The sequence below is a fragment of the Haliaeetus leucocephalus genome, unplaced genomic scaffold (assembly GCF_000737465.1).
Source record: "Haliaeetus leucocephalus isolate CR32 unplaced genomic scaffold, Haliaeetus_leucocephalus-4.0 Scaffold13, whole genome shotgun sequence".
In the NCBI taxonomy this organism is placed as follows: domain Eukaryota; kingdom Metazoa; phylum Chordata; class Aves; order Accipitriformes; family Accipitridae; genus Haliaeetus; species Haliaeetus leucocephalus.
In genome coordinates, this window is record NW_010972449.1 from 3,139,104 (window position 1) to 3,159,895 (window position 20,792).

The 20,792-nt window shown below is 43.4% G+C and overlaps 1 protein-coding gene across 1 annotated transcript in view; it reads left to right on the forward strand.

Annotated features, from left to right (window-relative positions):
• BCR (breakpoint cluster region) overlaps positions 1–20,340 on the forward strand; it is a 101,446-nt gene extending 81,106 nt beyond the window's left edge. Inside the window, exons 10-23 of the mRNA XM_010575139.1 lie at positions 131–299; positions 2,273–2,392; positions 3,343–3,418; positions 4,023–4,127; positions 4,943–5,017; positions 6,214–6,311; positions 6,986–7,117; positions 14,865–14,924; positions 15,066–15,175; positions 16,014–16,153; positions 17,648–17,782; positions 18,181–18,286; positions 19,330–19,492; positions 20,251–20,340. Coding sequence (XP_010573441.1) covers positions 131–299; positions 2,273–2,392; positions 3,343–3,418; positions 4,023–4,127; positions 4,943–5,017; positions 6,214–6,311; positions 6,986–7,117; positions 14,865–14,924; positions 15,066–15,175; positions 16,014–16,153; positions 17,648–17,782; positions 18,181–18,286; positions 19,330–19,492; positions 20,251–20,340 — 1,579 coding nt within the window. The remainder of the gene's footprint in view (positions 1–130; positions 300–2,272; positions 2,393–3,342; positions 3,419–4,022; positions 4,128–4,942; positions 5,018–6,213; positions 6,312–6,985; positions 7,118–14,864; positions 14,925–15,065; positions 15,176–16,013; positions 16,154–17,647; positions 17,783–18,180; positions 18,287–19,329; positions 19,493–20,250) is intronic.
• Positions 20,341–20,792: the final 452 nt, after the last annotated feature.

A 20,792-nucleotide genomic window follows, 5' to 3' on the forward strand; every position in this document is an offset into this window, starting at 1 on the left:
TAGGAGTCACAGTGAAGTTGTGCCCATTTCTGTATCTTATGCACTATAGCGGGGAAGGTCTTGTGGGAAGGGGGAGCGGGTGTTGCCAAACACCAGTAATAGTAAAAGGTTTGGACCTTCTGTCTTTCAGTAAAAGCCAACAATATGACTGCAAATGGTACATCCCGCTCACTGACCTTAGTTTCCAAATGGTGGATGAGTCTGAGGCAGTGCCCAATATCCCACTGGTACCTGATGAGGAACTGGATGCCATGAAGATCAAGATATCCCAGATCAAGAATGATATCCAGCGTGAAAAGGTAAAAGGGGTTGAGCACTACATGCCAAGTACAGACTCAGTGTCTCTGCTGAGATGAGGTGCTGACAGACGCAGCATTCCCAGAGCTGCACAGCACGGGGAATCATGCTAAAACAGACTGTTCAGCAGAGGCTTGTGGTGTGGCTCTGTTATCAGTGATATCCAGATGCTCTGCAGCCCATCATTGCTCATCCTAGTGCATGGCTTGAATGATGGGTGTCCTATAAGGAGGCAGAACAAAAAGACCCTGTAGTTGTACCCAGTAGCTCCTCTCCTTGCATGGAACCACCTGTGACTGCTATCCTCAAGCATCCATGTGGAGGGCAAGGCTCTTATGCTATGGATATGAGAAGGACTGGGAGAGTGGCATGCCAATTTCTAGCTATTAAAGTATGATCCTGCAAGTGATTTTGGTCAGAAGCCATGTACTTCTAAATTTTTGTAGGCTCAGTTATGCTTTTGAAGCTTTTTCTGACTTCACCAGTGTCATGGTTTAACCCCAGCCAGCAACTAAGCACCACGCAGCCGCTCACTCACTCCCCCCCCATCCAGTGGGATGGGGGAGAAAATCGGGGAAAGAAGTAAAACTCGTGGGTTGAGATAAGAACGGTTTAATAGAACAGAAAAGAAGAAACTAATAATGATAATGATAACACTAATAAAATGACAACAGTAGTAATAAAAGGATTGGAATGTACAAATGATGCGCAGGGCAATTGCTCACCACCCGTTGACCGACACCCAGCCAGTCCCCGAGCGGCGATTCCTCGCCCCCCACTTCCCAGTTCCTAAACTAGATGGGACGTCCCATGGTGTGGAATACATCATTGGCCAGTTTGGGGCAGGTGCCTTGGCTGTGTCCTGTGCCAACTTCTTGTGCCCTGGCTGGGCATGAGAAGCTGAAAAATCCTTGACTTCAGTCTAAACACTACTGAGCAACAACTGAAAACATCAGTGTTATCAACATTCTTCGCATACTGAACTCAAAACATAGCACTGTACCAGCTACTAGGAAGACAGTTAACTCTATCCCAGCTGAAACCAGGACAACTGGTGTCAAGGCACCAGCAAATATATGGACAACACCAATTATGCTGACTGGATGGTCTGACACAGATATGGTGTCTCTGGCCCAGGCTTCTCTTTGCTTGCAAGACATGTTTTCTCAGAGGTTTTAGAATCCAAACCTTTCTGGAACCCAAAAGAGAAATAAGAGTTTGAAAGCTGAAAGCCTGCTGGTGTGTAGAACAGGATATGAATAACATTGCTTGTACCGTGAGAAGACTATTCCTTGTGCTTTGAAAGAACATGCTTCTGCCTCTCTGCCCTGGCTGGCTTTCAGAGAGGGCTTCCTGGAATAAGTAAGGTATTAGGAGGAACACCACGTGTAAGCCTCTTACTCAGAAGGTGTAGGTGTCTAAGATACGTGCTTCAGTGCATCAGTGCCAAACAATATACATGGCTGGGTTTGGGACTCGGGTTTTATCCAAGAAAAACCTTGTTTTTAGCTGACCTCTGTTGAAAATGGATCAGTAGGTGGTGAATGGGAGAGAATTTTGGCAACAGAGTTCTGGGCAGATTCTAGAGAAGTTCCTTACAGTCTCCTTAGTTAAAGATGCTTGTGGAGGACCTGGCAGTCCTATGGCTGCCCAGTGACATGATGCTGCTGCAGCCTCTGGAACAGAAAGTACAGGGTATGGCTGGGACAGTGGCCACGCACCTCTGCAGCTTTGTCTGGGGCAGCTAGAATTGGGGAACAGAGCCAAGTCTGAGTGTAGAGATACTGCAGGTAACATCTTCCTGAGCAGCTGGGAGCCCAATGGATCCTGTTGACAGCATTTCTCCTGCCTGGGGCCATTTGGCTTCTCACAGAGGGAAGGGACTGTGGACCTTAAAATGTCTTTCAGTGGAAATGGGGACAGACGTTGCAGTATGACAAGTGTCCTCTGTCTTCCTCTCTCCCCCACCCTTCAGAGGGCCAATAAAGGCAGCAAGGTCATTGAGAGGTTGAAAAAGAAGCTCTCAGAGCAGGAATCCCTCCTACTGCTGATGTCTCCCAACATGGCCTTCCGTGTACACAATCGCAATGGCAAGGTGAGTGGCTCTTCTGGACTCCCCCAGTGTACAAGATAGAGGTGAAGGGGAGGGTTGTGTGTGTGTGCTTGTATATGTTGTTGTACAAGGAGGCCTTCATGCCCTCTGCTGTCTGGCCTGAAAGCACTTTCCAAGCAGCAGACACCTAAACCTTGCTACACCAAAGGTTGTGATGACATCTTGTAAGGTATGACTAATTTGTATGCAAAATTGGCATTTAAAAAATAATGTTAGAAATTAATCCCCTACCTCAGCACCTGCCCTGGCAGAGCAATAGGAACGGCTCTTTTCACCTAAGATAAAGCTCTGCAGCAGCTGCCTTCTAGACTCCCCTTCAAGTTCAAGGCTTAGCACACTCGGGGCTGTCTCCTCAGGACTGTAGGCTGCACTTGGCACCAAGGATGCTGAATGGTTGTGAACAATCTCCTTTAGCGCTGTGGGATGCTCAATGTGCCAGAGGTATCCCCTGTTCTGGCAGTGCTGTAACCTGTCACCATGGCCTTTCCATCACATGGCAAAGGATTCTCACAAGATCCTGTTACTACTCAATGAAAATCCACAAGCTGGTCACTGCTTCCTCAGCTTACATCAGTGTCTGGGCCTGTGCTGGACACTTTTGGGTTTTCTGGTACAACTGTTGTGAGGAATAGCACAGAGCTGCCATGGGACCTCATATTGCCAGGGATGCAGCTGCTGTTTGCAGGGTGGAGCTCTGTGAAAGCCCTGACTGCAGGTGTCCATGTTGGTACTGCTGGCACGTTGTTGAGAGGGCACGTTGCCAGAGTCCTGCCTGTCGCTGACAAAGTTGTGATGTAGGGCAACTGGCAGGAGTGCTAGAAGGACAGCATATCCAACCATTTCCACTGGAGGAGGGTGGAAGGCAGGCAGGCCTGCTCTCAGTTGTCGGTCAGACTAATGCATACCCCTTTTTCTTCTGTTTTCCTGGGTAGAGTTACACGTTCCTCATTTCATCGGACTATGAAAGGGCAGAGTGGAGGGAGAACATCCGGGAGCAGCAGAAGAAATGTGAGTGTCCCTCAGCTGGGCATTGGTACAAATACTGTGATCTTATTAGAGAGCAGGAGTCCAGAGGATGAGGTGTGGGGCAGGGTTCCCAGCAAAAAGGGAGATGTGTGTTGAAATCCAACAGCACAACATGGATGTCTTCTGTCTCTGCACATCTGAGCCTGTCTGGGGGACTTCTGCTTGCAGCAACATGTAGGAAATATGTAGGGAGAGCACTTAGTAAGGGTGTGGAGAGATTCTCCCATTTACCCTAGAGATCATAGCTCTGTGCAATTCCAGGTAGAGGGAACAGCTGCACCCTTTTACCTGGCTCCAAGCCAAAGAAGCTTATTTACTTTTTTGGCATGGGTGGTTTTTGGCTTTGCAAGAAAATAAGAGCCCCCCTTGTCTTCTGTGAACCATCCTGAGACTTTTTACTCCAAAGAGTAACTAAATGTGCCCTCAGTAGAGCTGGGCTGCAGCAGCAGTACAGACCTGAGCACCACAGTACTGTTGCTGAGCATTGTCCAGGGAGCAGCTATCCCCTGTATGCCTAGAATAAGGGAGCATGCATCCAGCCTCTGCTTTGAATTTTAATTCCTCCCTCTTTGAATCTCCTTGGCAGGCTTTAAAAGCTTCTCACTCACATCAGTGGAGCTCCAGATGCTGACAAACTCCTGTGTGAAGCTTCAGACAGTCCACAACATTCCCCTCACTATCAATAAGGAAGGTAAGACCTTTGGTTTATGCTTTCACATGGTACAGCTGCAGTGAGAACCTAACCTCTGCCTGCCTTTGTGCATTTCCCCTAGAACTGCTTTTACTGTTTCTTTTTGCTACAGGCTTCAACCTGGTGATGAGTTACAAACTGAGAGTTCCTGTAAAACAAAAGCTGAGACCTTACATACCCAACTTGTGTAGTTTAGTTGAAGCAGATGGTAGAATACAAAGAGGGCAGCAGGAACAAGAATAATCTGTCATCCCAGTGTTACTTGCTGCAACAATAAAAATACAAGCTCCAAATTATATGACTACATCTAAACTAGTAAAATATTCCTGGACATCATCCAATATATATTCATTGACTATTAAATGGTCTTTATATGCAACCATCATGCCAGGGATTGGAGTGCCTGTTGGAGTCCTAGCCTGGGACAACTTTGAACTATGTCTGGGAGTCCTTTGGAAGAACGCTAGTTGGCCAAAATTTTGTGTCAGAGACCATCCTAAATTACTATTTAATCTGCTAGTATACACTTAGTCTCTATATTTTACTTTTTCTCCTTTGAATTGCTTCTGTGCTATCTTGCTGACCCTAGAAATGTTGTAAAAGCCACACATTGCTAGAAGGCATTACAGCTGAAACCAACACTGAATCTGGAACAGTCTCCTCTTGCTGAAATGGCTAGATTACATGCTCCTGCCATCCTTTTTAGGGACAGTTTACCCTCTGCTCGTTAACCTATGTAATTGTCAATCTCATCACTGTCTTTCACTCTTGGCTCCTCTGTGAACATAACAAAATGCCTTGGGTCTTTTGTACAGATGATGAATCCCCAGGTCTCTATGGATTCCTGAATGTCATTGTCCACTCTGCCACAGGATTCAAGCAAAGTTCAAGTGAGTTGCAGCTCTGTAATACACAGAGGTATTGATAGGAGTTAGTTAATTCAGGTGCTGTGACAGCTGGGCATGGACTGATTTAGGATTGCAGCATCTGGGATGATGGTAAGGAGGAGAGATGATTTGGGGAACTGGAAGTGAAATTGGGGCATTGGTGTAATTTTAGGGGAATGCAATTTTTTTAATGCTGCTATTAACTCAGATCAGGATCAAGCATGCAGCATTATTTTTTCAGGCCTAGTCTGCTGGTATTTTTTTTTAAGCAGTGTTTGCTGATTACCCAACAGTTTTAGATACAAGTCAGCCTTTATTCCTGAATTCTTTCAACTGTATTTTGTTTTGCAATGAAAGAGTGGGAAGCATTCTCTGACATCCAGAATTTTTGGTGTGAAGAAAGAGGTATTAAAATTCAGGGGAATGATTTGACAGAAGGATCAAAAAAGGTGAAAAAATAGAGTGAAGAGACTCCTGTAGAAATAAACATGCTTCTCAGCTGTTGATGAGGATAATTGAGGAAAAGCTGCAAAGCTTACGTAGCCATGTGGCTGGGGATCTGCTTCTTATCTAAGCTGCTTGTGCAGTCTCAGGAGGAAAGAAGTCAACTCGGGTGTACATGCTTTCTGTTAGCCTTCCTCCTGCTGAACCACTGACTTCCCAGATGCTGGCTAACATAACTTACTACATAACTTACAAATAGGGGCAATGTCTACAGCTCATTACTAGCTCTTCAGGAACACCAGATACCACATAATTAACCACTTTGTGAAGATAATGAGTTTTTGACGGCTGGCCCTTAACCTGCTCTCTGAGGGATATTATACTGATGCTGTTCTCAGTGAAATCAGTTCTGATGTGCTGATAGGCTCCAATATCTACTGGGGGAAGTTTCATTTCTCATTGGTGTACACCTGCTCATTGTGGATTGATTTGGGAAATATTGGATAATAGCATACATCTGATTCTTGATAGAGGTGAGGGGCTTGTCTGTGCTGAGGTCATTTATACAGCTGTGCTGGTACTTCAGCTTCATAAAGGCAACTCTGTTGGTCCAGATGATGAGATTTCTTCTGGATAATGTTACTAGTACTAATACAAAGAAGATGCAAATGAAGACATACCCTGAGAGTGATAAATGCAAGTTAGGAGATTCTAGAAATTTTTTAAAAGTTTCTGTCCCTGTCTCCCCTTTTCAGATTTGTACTGCACATTAGAGGTGGATTCTTTTGGGTATTTTGTGAACAAGGCTAAAACTAGAGTTTACAGAGACACCACGGAACCCAACTGGAATGAGGTAGGTTGGATTTTTCTTAATGTGACTTGCTCCATGTGCCAAACGTCAACGCACGATGGGCATAAAACCTGCAAATGGAAGAACTTGCTCAGCACTTGTGCTACATATGTTGCCTCTCAGAAAACATTTTTATGCCAGGTTCATTTGGCTGTCAGGGCTTGCAGAAGATTTGCTCTTGGATTAGCTATATTTAAACAAACATTTTGGTACAAATGAGTCTTGTCCAGCATTTCATCACTTAGACAGACACATGTTTGATTATATTTTTAAAAACACAAGTGAAAATATGTTGAGGAAGGAGGTGGTTTTGTTTATTTGTTGTGAGGGGGAAAAATTAGCTATAGACATTTTGCCTGTTTACAGCCAACTCAAACCTGCTGGGGAGCAAAATTAAATACAACGAAGGTGGGCGAGTTTGTTTTTCGAATGATGCTTTGCTGAAACTCAGTGAAACCTGACTAAAGAGTCAACCATCTTAGTCTCTAATTTGACTACCTTATATATAAAAAATACAATTTCAGTTTATTTCTAGACCAGCTCCGTTAGGGAGGAGGTTTTGGTCAGTCCTTAAGTGCTCCCTCCTGCTGAGTTTTAAGGAGACTATATTGATTATTAAAAGACTAGGGTCTTGCTGTGATGTATTCATTGCTCTTTCCTTAACTGGTGCCCTGCAGGAGTTTGAGATTGAGCTGGAAGGTTCACAAACTCTGCGGATTCTGTGCTATGAAAAGTGCTACAACAAAACCAAGCTCACCAAAGAGGATGGAGAGAGCACAGATCGCATAATGGGGAAAGGACAGATCCAGGTAAGACTGTGCTTAACTCATTCCTGCTACCTTTACTGCAAAACATAACAGGACTTTTGAATCCTGAGTGCACCAGGGAGGTTTTTATTCTGCCTTCTGATTGTCCCAATGTTGGAGATTTTTTTCCAGGTAGTGAGGTATACAGTGTGATTCACAGGCGGGAGGGAGGTCAGCAGCTTTTTCCCTCTTGCCTTGTCCCCTATGCCTACTTCAGTACCCTTATGGAATAGATGCTTTTTCATGAAGATTTACGTTTTGCTCTCTGATTGCCTGTTAACTTCAAAATTTCCAGCACAGTATATAGGAACTGCACTGTCACTGAGCCCTGGGCCCTGTTGGGAATGCTCCGTTTGTGACAAAAGAGGAAGCAATGAATATACTGTACCCTCTGTAAATCATGTGGAAGAAATACTACCCTGTGTACGTGCTGGAAGTTGATTGATGTGATAGCAAGGCCTTGGAGGACAGGCTTATTGTCCTGATAACTGCCATGTCCAGAGTATAGTGTCCATGACAGCAGGCTGTGTCTGAGAGAGATTCCCACTGCTGAGAATCACCATGGGACACTTTGTCTATGTGGCAAATTTGTAATACAGCAGGACAGGTGATAAGGCGATTGCAAACGGATGCTGTTCTCAGGGAGCTGCTGTGTGATAAAGCACTAAAGCTCCATGCAGGAGAAATCAGGCCATCAGTGGAGGATGACATGGAGAAAGTAGGTTCCCCCTCTTCTTCCATTTTTTTACACTGTCTGTCCACAGCTTTAGAAGGGTGTTTAAATGCTTGATCTGAGGACACATTCTTTGTGTTGGACTCACTGTTGTACAGAGCAGAGACCCTGCCCAGATACCTTTTTCTTTCTGGCACGCTGAAAAATACCACCAGTTCTTCTCCATTTATGTTTGACTCTTCATCATTCCATGGATGACAGCTTTCTCCAGCATTTGAGTGATGGTCACACAGGCCAAGGCCATTTGTGGGATTTCAGAAGCAGCTCTGATTGAGGGTGGCCTGCAGACATTGTATCTCACCTTTAGTCTAGAAGGGTTCATTGTCTAAATGAGTTTCATTAGGCCTGTTCCTTTACCTCCCTCCTTGCAGCCCTGAGGCTGCCATGCCATTTTCAGGGAAAGCTTTCAGGGAAAGTGGTGGGTGTTTGAAAAAATACTTGCGTGCAAAAATGCTAGTACAGGGTGCCTCCTATGTACTTCTCTCAGGCTAACCAGAAATCTGTATGTCCCTTCTGCTAACAAAAGCTTATTTTCCATGCAGCTGAGCAATGACAAAAGAGTAAGTTTTCAGCCCTGAAATGCCCTGGAGATTTGTGTGCTCATAATGGAGAACCCTGAAATCACTGACCCTCTAAATTCTTCAAATATTTTACATAGAATGGTTAACAAATGAATAAAATATTCTAAATTTGTAACAAATTTTTTTCACAAGAGCAGGCATTTTTATGCACAGCACTTTTACGTTTTGTTAAAACATTTTATACTTAAGTTAGTAAGTAAAAATACGCTTTGGTGGCACTTGAATATTAATTGCATCTTGGTTTCTTTAGAGAAATCTGAACAGTGGAAAGTTTAAAAAAAATCAATAAAAAAGTTTTTTATTAGTATGCAAAAGTTCCATTCTGTTGTATTGTAAAAGGCAAATGCAAAAGTTCTCTTGCTTTCAGTAACCCCCCCTTGAAATTTATAAAGAAACTTGGTGAACTCTCAGAACATCCTCTTAATTCTCAGTGATTTCTGTCCCATCATACAACTTTTTAGTACTATTGAATAACTGCAAAGAGAAGTCATAAGAGAGTCTGGTAAGATTTTGGATTGATAAGAATTATTAAGGGTTTTTATTTTGTTTTATTTTTAAAGCAAACACCATTTCTCTATTAAGAAATCATAATAATGCAACAACAAAATCAAATTACAACCTGTGGCTGAAGGTTAGTTGTATTAATGCTGTCAGCATCTTTTCCAATCACTAGTTTTATAGCCATTTTCTTTGAGGATTTTCGTCAGTGCTTTTACATTAGATTTTGTTTACTTTAGAGTTGCTCGTGTATCTAGAGCTTTCTGTTTTATTGTTGTTGTTGTTGCGTTGCCATTATTCAGCCAAAGTCTGTCTTGTGTAAAGGCAAGGTCTGTGAAGTTGGATGAGTTTTTTGATTTTTTTCCTAAATTCCCTTTAGTTAAAAACTCTGGGAACATCAAGAGTCGGGTCTGCATCCTCCTGCTGATAAAAACGGGGAAATTTCTGTGTTGGCTAAATTGCAATGTATTGTTAAGCCATGTATTATTGTAAATCTGCAACTTCCCATTTACTGGGATTTCTGACTCACCAAATTCTCTTAGCTGCAGTGATGAAGACAATGCATCAAGGAGACAAGGACTGTTTTGGCTGTGAAATGTTTATTAAATCTCTCCGTTACATAATGGCACTGAAGGAAGGAAGACTGGAAATTGGTCCATGTGGTCAGAAGCTTCCAGGAATGGGCAGCAATTTTAATAGCTCCCATTGCTCATATTTTCTTTTCCTATGGAATATTTTATTTACCTGTTTTTATAGCCACATGCAAGAGCTTCATTGCTTGCCAGCCTGCAAGTTTTGTCCCTGAAAAATAAAACCACGAGGTTTTAATGTGGTAGAACCTCTTGTAAATGCAGCGGTGAAGTCCTCATCAGACCTTCTGGGAATGGCAGCACTGGATGTGCCATGTTTAACTAGCCAGCACGCCTGGTTGGGAGCATCTGTTACATCTCAGGCATGAGAAATACAGGGTGAAAGTGCCATTCGTGGGTACACTGTGAAACTGAAATTATTTGGGCGCTTGAGGGAGGAAGAAATGGACATCATCTTATAGGAGGAAACGTGAGGCTTAGTTCAGTTGTAAGCATCAACTCCTCTCATTTTGAACTCTCTCTCATTTTTTTTCTTTTTTTTTTTCTTCTGTTACCGTGCAATCCATCTTCAGCACTTGGGAGGCTGCCCCTTTTGCTCTTTGAATTTTGCACTTCATGTGGCAGGCATGTCCACACGTTTTGAGCATAGCAACCTTTTGTTCGGTCCTGAGACTCTGCATCTAAATGGGCACATATGTCAGCAAAACTGGCCTCTGCCTTGGGAACAGACTGCATGAGTAAACTGATACTTCATCCTGTGATCCATCTCCTCCAGTTGGTGCCTCCTAGAAATGCTGTTTCCTTTGCTGTTTGTTTTTTTTTTTTCTGCATGATCAGCTCAGGCAAACCATTTCCTTCTCCCTCACAGCAGTGCTGGAAAATCAGAGAGGATATGACCTTAGATCAGTCATTCTGTGGTAGCAGCACAACACCATTCCTCTGTTGCCATACAAAACAATCGCTCTTATCTGCTTAATTATCTGGGATGTCTCATAGCAGTGCACATGGCTATTTCAAACATCTAGGTTGTTTTCCATGTAAAACAGATTGTCACAGGCTGTACTTCCTAAGTGTCAACTTATAAAACCTTTTACACACTTGAGTTCATTTAAACAGTTTGCTCATGCAGAACAGTATCCCAGCAATGAAAATACGGTGGAGATGAAGAAGGCAATGGGTCATGTCTAAAGGGTGATGGCGGGAAAGATTAACGTGTCAGTGGGGACCTTTGAGAAGAATGGGGTTATGGCTGGACTGGGAGTTTCCAGCAGCAGTGAGACTCTGACAACATGTATGTCACATCAGTTACAATTAAAAATTGATGGAGTGTAAAGTTGCCAGGGAGATTTAATAAAGGGGGGAAGTAATGTGAATAAATAGCATAAACCACACTAACCTTAAGGTTGCTTCAGACCTTGCTCCCAGGCATTTCATTTCCACTGATGCTTCTTCGTTTTTTCCTCTTTCTGTATGTTTTCTTTTCTCTTCTGGGGGAAAAAAATAAATCATCAAACTCTCTATGGTGGTTTCCTAAGGCAGAGCACAGACACCCTTCTTCGCAGTGCCTGGCATACATTTGTCATTGACCAGCATCCTCAGTTCGCCTCGTTCCCAGGTCCTCACCACTCTGTGTTCTGTACACTCAGCCTCTACTGACTGCTACACACTAATTGTCTGTCTTAATTCAGTGCTAAGCTGCTACAAGGGCTGGAGACTTGCACTTGGAAATCCCTATGGTGCTGAGCTGCTTTGTTCTATTGTGTTTTGTGCAGGATACAGAGAGGCATTTGCTTGATTCATTAGTGAATTTGGGGCTGTAGCTTGCCACTGCAAATGCCAAAGAACAGGCCACAAGGGGACTGGAGGTGCTGGGGGAGTAAAGACAAACTGGTTGGTTTGTATTTTTCCTGTGCAGCATGCGGTTTTGGTGGGGACCGTGCAAACAAGCCCATGAGATACAGTCTTTGAGGGGTTTAGCAGGTCTGTCCTATTTGCATAAGTCATGGAAACAACACAGTTTTTCACAGTTTCAGTGGAGATGGGACAGGGCCTTCTGTCACTCAAACCAAGCAAGTGTTTGAAGGAAATGTTTAGAGGTGCAGTAAATTTCACTGTCAAATTAATGCAGAGGCAGCCATTTCACAGTGCCTCCCCCTGCTTGAGCTGGCAAACTGAGCGCTATGTGCTTGCTCACTTGGAGCAGCCTCCTTTTGGCACGCTGTCCGTAGATTGCATTCTTCTACTCAGTGTTCCTTCTTCCAGGTCATTGATCTCCAATCAGGCCAGAAGACAGCATGACCCCATTTGTCACAGGCCCTCTCTATGCTGGAGCATCACACTCGCTAACTCTCTTTGTCTTCAATCTGCTTTGTAACCTGTCTGGTCCAGCTGCCCTTTCCCTGTGTTGCTCTTGCTAGCCTTAGAAGGTCAGTCATCTGTAGGGTCCAGGACTGAAAGCTTGCTCAAAGTCTAAATGATGTTCTTGGTTTCCTGTTGACTCTGTTATTTCCTACTGTGACTTTATCAGACTGTTAGACCTGATCTTCCTGTCTCACTCAGTGTTGCTGAGAGCTTATTAAAGCTTTGCTCTTTTATTAGCTTCCATCATTTTGCTTTGTTATTTAAAAAGCACCTTGGGGGGGATTTTTTTTTTTTTTTTTAATTGCTGTTGTTATTGCCAGTGATTTATGCAGTGTTGGCTCGGGTCAGCCAGACCCAATCCCTGGTTCTTGTTCTCCCTAGCTGTCACCATTCAATGCAAGCTGTTCTGCAGCAGGAGTCAAACAGCAGGTGGGGAGTGCGGGGGTCCTGCCAGCCCTGCAACAGAGTTCAGAGATAAGGGAGCAAGAGGTAGCAGCAGGTACACTTGCAGCCCTTGCTCAGTTCCAGTAGTACCCAGCAAGGAAGAGTCTCTGTGAGATCTCAGCTCCAGCACGCTGCTTTTGCTAGTCCTTTGCAGCCATATGGTATTCACTCTTGAGACAGAGTAGGACTTTCTTTGGCTCATACTTTTTAACAGCTATTTACTTGCTTTTGTTTTGTGCAGTGGTAGGAGTTCCCTGGTCATCACTGAGACATAACCAGTAATACCTGTTAGCTTAAATAAACTGTAACTGGACCCTGCTGGACTCTTCCTTTAACTTTTTTGGCAAATATTCAAAACCCTCTTTCCCCTTCAGTCTTAAGCAGTCTCTCCCTGCTATTAAAAGTACGCTCTCAGTGACTCCACTCTAAAAGCATATGGAAAACTGCTTCCAAGCTAGAGGATCAGCTGTGGCTGTGTCTATCAGCAGGGCCATTTTGGCAGCTCAATGAGGTGACTATTTAGGCAGCTGGAGATCAAGCTTTCAGAAAAACTGAGCATGGTTGTCTTTCATAGGAAACCAGACACTTCGGTAATGGTTTCCTCTTGATTCTGGGAAAGAATGCAGTTGTTGAAAGAAACCAAACTTCCAGCACGGAAATTCAGGGAAGAACAGCCTAGATTCTGGCCAACTTGTAGGGACCTTGGCCAGCCACACAGGCGGGGGCGGTCTGTTCCACCAGAGTTATAAGCAAACCCTCTTGGCAAGCGGTCTGTTATTTGGGTTTGCTGAAGCACTGAAGCTAAGCACTGCTGCCCATTGGCCTCCTGGACCTTTGTGCAGTCCCAAAATGTGGGAGCTACTGGTTACTGACTATTCCTTACAAGGGGTCTTCAGGAATTTCTGCCAGAGTTGCACCTACAGGAACCGGTCCAATTCGACAGGAAAGCATGTGTGTGCTGGCAGCATCCCACTGTGGGCTCACGTCCGTAACAAAGTGCGCAGAGATAAGGTTGGCCTGACTTGCTTGTCTGTTGCTTCTTGGGGTCTCTGTGGTGTGAGCAAACAGGGAGAAATTTTTCTCTCTGCTGGTTGTCTTTTTTGGGGGAGTGGGGAAGGGCATGGGGGGACTTGTCTCTGTAGCTGTTGGCAGCATTGGGCTAGTTTGTTGATGATTTGACAGAGAATGTGAGCATGATTGCAACTGAGATCTCCCAGAATATACTGCAGCTGCCATTGTTTCAACATTTACCTCTGCCTGTCAGAGAACTCTGCTTTTGTATGGGGTTCTGCGAGAGGGAGGAGCTATGCTGCAGAAACAGCTCTAGTTACTGAGTCTTTTTGTTTGCTGATGACAGTAAACTCAAAACGCAGTCTAGAGCAGTTGCCTCCTTCTGGTCTTACTGTGTCTCAGTGTTCAAGAGCCAAGTGTTACAAAGCCATCTCAGGAGGCACTGAAGTCTGCTTGCTTTGGCTGCTTCCGACTGCTGATAGAAGTCCCTATGCAGACAGCGCTTTTCTCTCTTTTGCCAGTCTAGCTTGAGCTGAGTGCCACTCTTCAGCCGTTCAGACGTGTTTGGACTCTCCCAGGCAGTATTGGAATTGCTGGGTGATGTTTGAGTACTTGAGTCAGCTGCTCCACAGCCTCACAACTGTCCACTCAAAAGAGATCAAGCAAAGCTGAAAATAGGAGATCAGGGCTTTCCTTCAGAACTCGTTCCTGCTTAATGAATTCTTACAATAGCAGGGCCAGGTGTTCTTCCTGCCTCCATGCTCAAGTTGAAATGAAAAGGAATGGGCAGGTTGAAGTAGGACAACTTTCCATGATTTCTGGGCCAATTTTCTCCATTTCTCCTGTCAGATCATGACAGAGGTTTGGTTTGTTTAAAGTTACTTGTCTCTGTATGGATCCTTGATCTCACTATTGCGGTCATTATGTCTTTTGAATTCAGTGGAACATAGTCCTTCTTGGAAGCTATTAGCTTCATAGCCAAGAGCTATGAAGTTCTCTAGCCTGGCTTTTTATTTCAGTGCAGTAATTTCACACTCATCCAACCTCACCTGTCTCTAGAAAACTGCAGAGCGAGACAGTTTCCTCTATTTCAAATCAGAGTTATTTCAGAAATCTCTCCTCCCCTTTTCTGACTCCTAGCCCTGTGGGATGGGGCAAATTTGGGTGTCTGTTGAAGTGCCTGTTTTGCTACAGCAATGAATGCAGTCTCTCTTTCTATGAAAGCTGAGGTTATTGGCTTTCAGACATTGATTTTACATGCTGATGTTGCCTTTGTTGTTGAGCAGGTACTGCACACACATTGCTGGATTTTCCATGTGTGTGAGTCCTCATCAGTCCTGCTTAAGAGAACCGCACAGTATCTGAGTGTCCTGTTACCTGAAACTTGGGAAACCTTGGAATGTGTCTTTTCCTATGGAAAATAAATAACGTGTTGAAAGTAGTAGTGCTCTGCTCACTTACAGAAGCCTTTCAGGCTAAATGATTTCTCTGAAGTCTGTTCCTAGCTCATGGGTAACTTCCATGTTTTTCAGCTGGACCCGCAGGCGTTGCAGGACAAAGATTGGCAGCGCACAGTCATCTCAATGAATGGAGTAAGTATGGAAAACAGAAGTTAGCACTGCTTCTGTACCTCTTACGTGCTTTATTTGTTTGCTCTTCATTGCAGCATAGGAAAAAAAAAAGGGAGAAAAGAAAATGTTTGTGAAAAGTAACAGCTGTTCTCTTTTCTTCAGGTTGAAGTGAAGCTGTCGGTGAAGTTTACCAGTCGGGAGTTTAGCCTGAAAAGGATGCCGTCCCGGAAACAGACTGGGGTTTTTGGGGTCAAGATCGCTATTGTCACCAAGTGAGCTGATGGGTCACGTTTCTCCCTATTGTTTTTTAGAAAGCCAACTGGCCAGTGGGTTGCACCTGTCTTTACCCCACTGAGGGATTTGTCAGTCCAGCCTGCTTCACTTGGATAGTAGTGTAGATGGCTGTGGCTGCAGAAAGGAGATGCTGTACATTGTCTGAGCTTCATTTTTTTCAGGGGAGAAAAGCAGTGTGCACACAGGCTTTGAAACCCAGAGTGTTTACTTACAGCATATCCCTTTTCTGAGTTCCAGAAATACCCCTTGCCCCTTCACTCTGTAGTTAGCTGACTTGGTCACAAATTTCCAGAGCCACTGAACAGTGATGTTTCCTTTCCATAATCGGAAATGTTCAAGTTCCTTGGATCCTGTTGTATTATTTTAACCCCTGATCTTTTGTCATGAATCGTTTGCCAGAAGAAACCTGTTTGTTCTGTTACAGAGTTTGGGAAGTGTGGTATTTCCTCCCTATGGAATTGCATTAATTGGAAAGCAACAGTGTTGCTATGTATCCAAGGTCTGTTTGGGAATCCTCTGGTTAGCTGCTCGGAGTCACAGACTCCATGGGCACTGGGACCCAGCCAGAAGCTCAAGTGCTCAGGGCAGCTGCAGAACAGCCAAAGCCAGGCTGAGAGAGTCAGAAAGCCCTCTCCAGTTTTAAAAGGAGTTTTTCAGCTCAGTCTTGATTGCCTGCTCAGACTTTCTCCCACCCAAATTTTCCAGAAGAGGCTTGCACAGCAAAATAGTGGGGTGATTTTAGCCAGCCTAGCTGGCTGGGCTAACAAGCATTGAGAACATGGGCTGCACTGAGCTCTTCTATCTGGCTTTCTTAAGGAGAGAGAGGTCGAAGGTGCCTTACATAGTGCGCCAGTGTGTGGAGGAGATAGAGCGGCGTGGAATGGAGGAGGTGGGCATCTACCGCGTCTCTGGGGTTGCAACCGATATCCAGGCTTTGAAAGCTGCCTTTGATGTCAGTAAGTATTTGTGTCTGATGTTTTCCTTTGCACTGTGAGAACCTGGGTGAATTCCCTGTCAGGTGGCTGTGCTATTTTTAATCTTATGTTCCCCAAGAAGCATTAAGAGGTAGAGATTCTCACACAAGGAGAATCATTTTAACCCTTGCTGCATGTTTTATTAATATTCTTTAGCTACAGATATAACCCAAGACATACAATGGGATGGATCCTTATACCAAATAATGCATTTGTTATTGTTCCCAGCAAACATGAAATGGTGGGTTTGCCAGCCTTGCCAAATCTTTGTAAATGACAGACACCTTCCTCAGGGCAATCAGAAGCCATAATCTCCTCACTGTTGGGAGGTTTCCAAATTAATAGAAGTCCTTGAAATTGAGAATGTTTTGTGAAAGGAAGCCAGCAAAAAAAATTCTCTAAGATTGACTAGGAAGAGTGTTTACAAAACTGAAGTTGTGTGGTCAGGGCTCCTGAGTTCTCTTCTTAAATCTATGTCTAGATTGATGTGTGCAGATGGTAAAATTAGACAATTTTGACCAACGTTTGTAAAGCTTTCTTTCATCTTGGGCAGACAGGGGCTCCTTACTGGTGCTGCATTTAAAAGAATGGCACATACGTCCCAAAAGGTATCCAAGATCAGGCAGATAAAACACCTCCAAATTGCTGAGGTACAAAAAGTGAAATTCTGCCCTACTTCCAGCATCCACATGACAGTCCAAGGACCGCTCAAGCCACACTCGAGCTCTCTTTTGATGCAAGCAGTCACGAGGCCTGTGCCAGGTGCCCAAATTCACCCTCCCTGCACTTTATCTTCAATTATTTTGTGAAATTCGTTCCTTCTTGTGTTTTTTTTTTTCAATCCCCCTAAGCTACCAAACACATTGACTTATGAATCGTCACTAGTGCAAGTAAGGGTATTTCACATTTTGAAAAACAACTTTTTTGATTTATATTAAATGTTGTTCTACACTAAGCTTCATGAGACCAGTGCTGGCTCTGCTGGTTGGCCTGTTTCAGGGAAAGGGGGTGGTTTTGTTGTTCTTAATAGTAACAAAACTGAAATGTGAGCCCTGAATTGCCTGTGTACTTTAGCTGCACTCAGTGGGGAGTTAGCCTCAGAGTCTCTTATTCTAAGTTGTTAGAGGCCGGGAATTGGAATAACAACTGTTGTCACTAACAAAAGTTGAATTGCATGTAAATACAGTCAAGCAGGTCTTATTCCAGATCAGGCTGAGGTTGCTGGCACAGCATCACTAACCCTGGGTAATGCGAGGTTCCCTCTACTTGATGTAAAGCTATAAAGCGTTTGCAGTCATTTGTGCAGCACTTCTCAGTTGTCAGAAGGTAGCTCATTTAATCTGGAGAAATGTAAACAGGAAAACTCTCAGCTATTTGGGCAAAGACAAAGGATAAACAAAGAGAGCCAAAGCAAGAAAAAGAACGAATGCAAGGCCAGCAGCTTCTTTACCCTGCTTCCCCTCTTCCCTCTTTCAGATAACAAAGACGTGTCAGTGATGATGAGCGAGATGGATGTTAATGCTATTGCAGGCACCTTGAAACTGTACTTCCGGGAACTGCCTGAACCCCTCTTTACGGACGAACTGTACCCCAACTTTGCTGAGGGCATTGGTAAGTGGTAGCAGAAATAACCCTTGATAACTGAAACCCTTCTGTAGGAGGCTGCTCCTAAAGCAATACAAAATACAATTTATAGTGTTGGACAGAAGCCTGGAACAAGCTGTTAGGGAGGTGAAGGATATACCTTGTCTTATCTTGATGCAGGGAAAAAAAATCATAATGGCTGAAAGTCCAAAAGCACTTGAACTGCTTGAGAGAAAAGGATTCTCTATGCGTCTGTGAAATAAAGGAAAGAGATCCTGTGGGGTATTGATGTGCAACTCTGACCTTCCAATCTATGATGTAATTACAGTCTATTCAGGACCATCTGTATTTGTTGGTTTGAGAAATTATGCAGTCAGTCAAATTCTCATTCACTGCCTGTGGTGATGTTATTTTCTGTCTTGTAGCACTTTCAGATCCTGTTGCAAAGGAGAGCTGTATGTTGAATCTATTGTTATCGCTTCCAGAACCCAACCTTGTGACATTCCTTTTCCTTTTGGACCATTTAAAAAGGTAACGTGTGGATTCTTTAGACACATATTTAATGTGTAAAACATCATTATTTTGAAAAGAGGAGCCTTTTCCTTGAATTTGTGTTGAATCACACAAATGAAGAAGCATTTGCTGACTTGCTGTGAATGCTCATCAGATAGCTATCTCATACTCACTTAGTGAGGCACTAAATCCTGAATTCCATTCCCACTCATACTGAAAGGATAAGAACGGGAGGAAAGGGGTAACAAAAGTCTCAGGGCTTATCTAGTGCAAATGCATATTCCTGCTGCACTATTACTGCAAAACTGCACCTGCATCTGGATACAAAGACCAGAAAAGGTTTCAGTATAAATAATGAAGCTTTGGCCATGTTTAAGGACTTGTGAGCCCTGTCTCAAAAGGTGTCTGCAATCTAACATGATATATTTTTTAAAATTCCAGGACTTTTGCTAACTGGAGTTGTCAGTTCCTTGCTTAGACTAGTCTTTCTGATCTTGTCTATGTCTTTGTAATATGGTTGTAACTGTGAAAAAGTATTTCCATGCCTTTGATATTAATACAAAAAGCTTGCTTAGTACATGCACAATGTGTTATTTTACATATTTTGTACATACCAGAGACTGTCACTGGAGAGATGAAAGATAATCTTCTGACTGAAGTTCTGGATTAAAATCCAGGAAATCTGGGTTTTACTTGTGTTTCTGCTGCAGACTTTTCTGCCCTTGGGTAAATTTTTTAACCTTTGTGCCTCAGTTTCTCATTTATAAAACTGGGATGAAAAACATTCTTTTATTTCTGTCCCAATTCTGCCTGTGCAGACAGTAAGCAGCAGTCCCTTTCCCAAGTTTAAGCCGTGTCTGTAGAGTGCCTGGAGACTGTGGTTGTGTCACATCAAGGTATTTGCTTATATATAAAGTTCATTTAGGCACATATGGAGAGAGTGGTTGACTGAATGTATCTAAAACTTTTTACAAAAGGAATAAACATGGTTTCTTACTTAAGGACGCTTCCAAATCCAGATATTTATAAAAATCTGCCTTGTTCGTTGTTTCTTCTCCCAGGGTTGCTGAGAGGGAAAGCGTTAACAAGATGTCCCTGCACAATCTTGCAACTGTCTTTGGACCAACACTCCTCAGACCTTCAGAGAAGGACAGTAAAATCCCTGCTAACCCAACCCAGCCAATCACAATGACTGATAGTTGGTCACTAGAAGTCATGTCCCAGGTAAAATCCTAAATGTGCTATTGAATCTTGTGACGACAGTATCTGGGAAACTGCAGTCCTCTAGCAAGGCCTGGTTCAGCCATCCTGTGTTTTCATGACAGTTTTTTTGAGAAACATAAACAACTTTTACCCTTACACAGGCATTTTAGACTGTTTGTAGAATTGTGTTTCTTCAGGCAGTTCAGTTTGCATCTGTACTAATACAGCCTTTCCTGAAAAAATGTCATTATGCACGTATCCTGTATGTTTTGTGTTTGTGCATAGTAAGATTTTTTTTTTTGAGAGCTGTCTCACAGCCCATATTGCTAGCCCAGGATAAAAGGACTGTCTGTTTTTCTGCAATGCTCCTCAACACTTAAACCACCTTCACTGATGCACAGCAAAATTCTTTGCTAAATTCAGATTTCTTTGGCCACTGCTGCCTTTTGAAGGCTGTGCAGAGAAATCAAACATAGAGGCTGTCAGCTCGTCAGGCTGTTCTGTATGTTCTTGATTGAGTATTGGCAAATTATAGATCAGATTTTTTCAGTGCAGTGGAACACCAACACCATTGTTATACCCTGGAAGCTGAAAAGAGTGTCTCTGAAGCAATGGAAGTTTTAATATTTCTGCTGATATTATACACTGTATTAAAACAAATACATAACTGCAAGATGTTCCTGTGGAGAGAGCTGTAGGCATGTCTGCCAACTCTCAAATAGCCAGGATGAGAATGAGTTATCAGAGCTGTATTATTACCTCTTTCTTTCTCTTTCCAGGTTCAAGTTCTTCTGTACTTCCTGCAGCTAGAGACTATCCCTACCCCAGACAGCAAGAGGCAAAGCATTCTCTTTTCCACAGAGGTGTAGGTGCCTGTGATACCAACAGGACACAAAAACCTGCTCTTTGCATAAATATGCCGCACCTGAGAAAAAGATGACTGGCGTTTCTTCAGACATGACTGGCCTGTTCCTATCCTGGGGAATTATGGCCCTCAGTGCTTCTGCTGTTTGTTAACCAGAGACAAGCTGAAGAGAAAGGAGAAAAATCTCTACTCTTGATTGGCAGGACCAGAACTGAACTGGAGATGGAGCTGTGCAGAATCTCCACTAGAAGGAGCAATAGACACTTGAACAAATGCACCACAGAGTGTGGCTGTTATTCTTGTTGGGAATGTGACAGAAGGTATTCCTCATTTTATGGATTTAATTTATCATAAAGAAACTTCAAGATTTCTACTGGACCACTTGATAGGATACCCCTTTTTGGGTGAGGGGGTGTTGAAGGATATATCACAACTGTGTCTTTAATAACTGCTGTT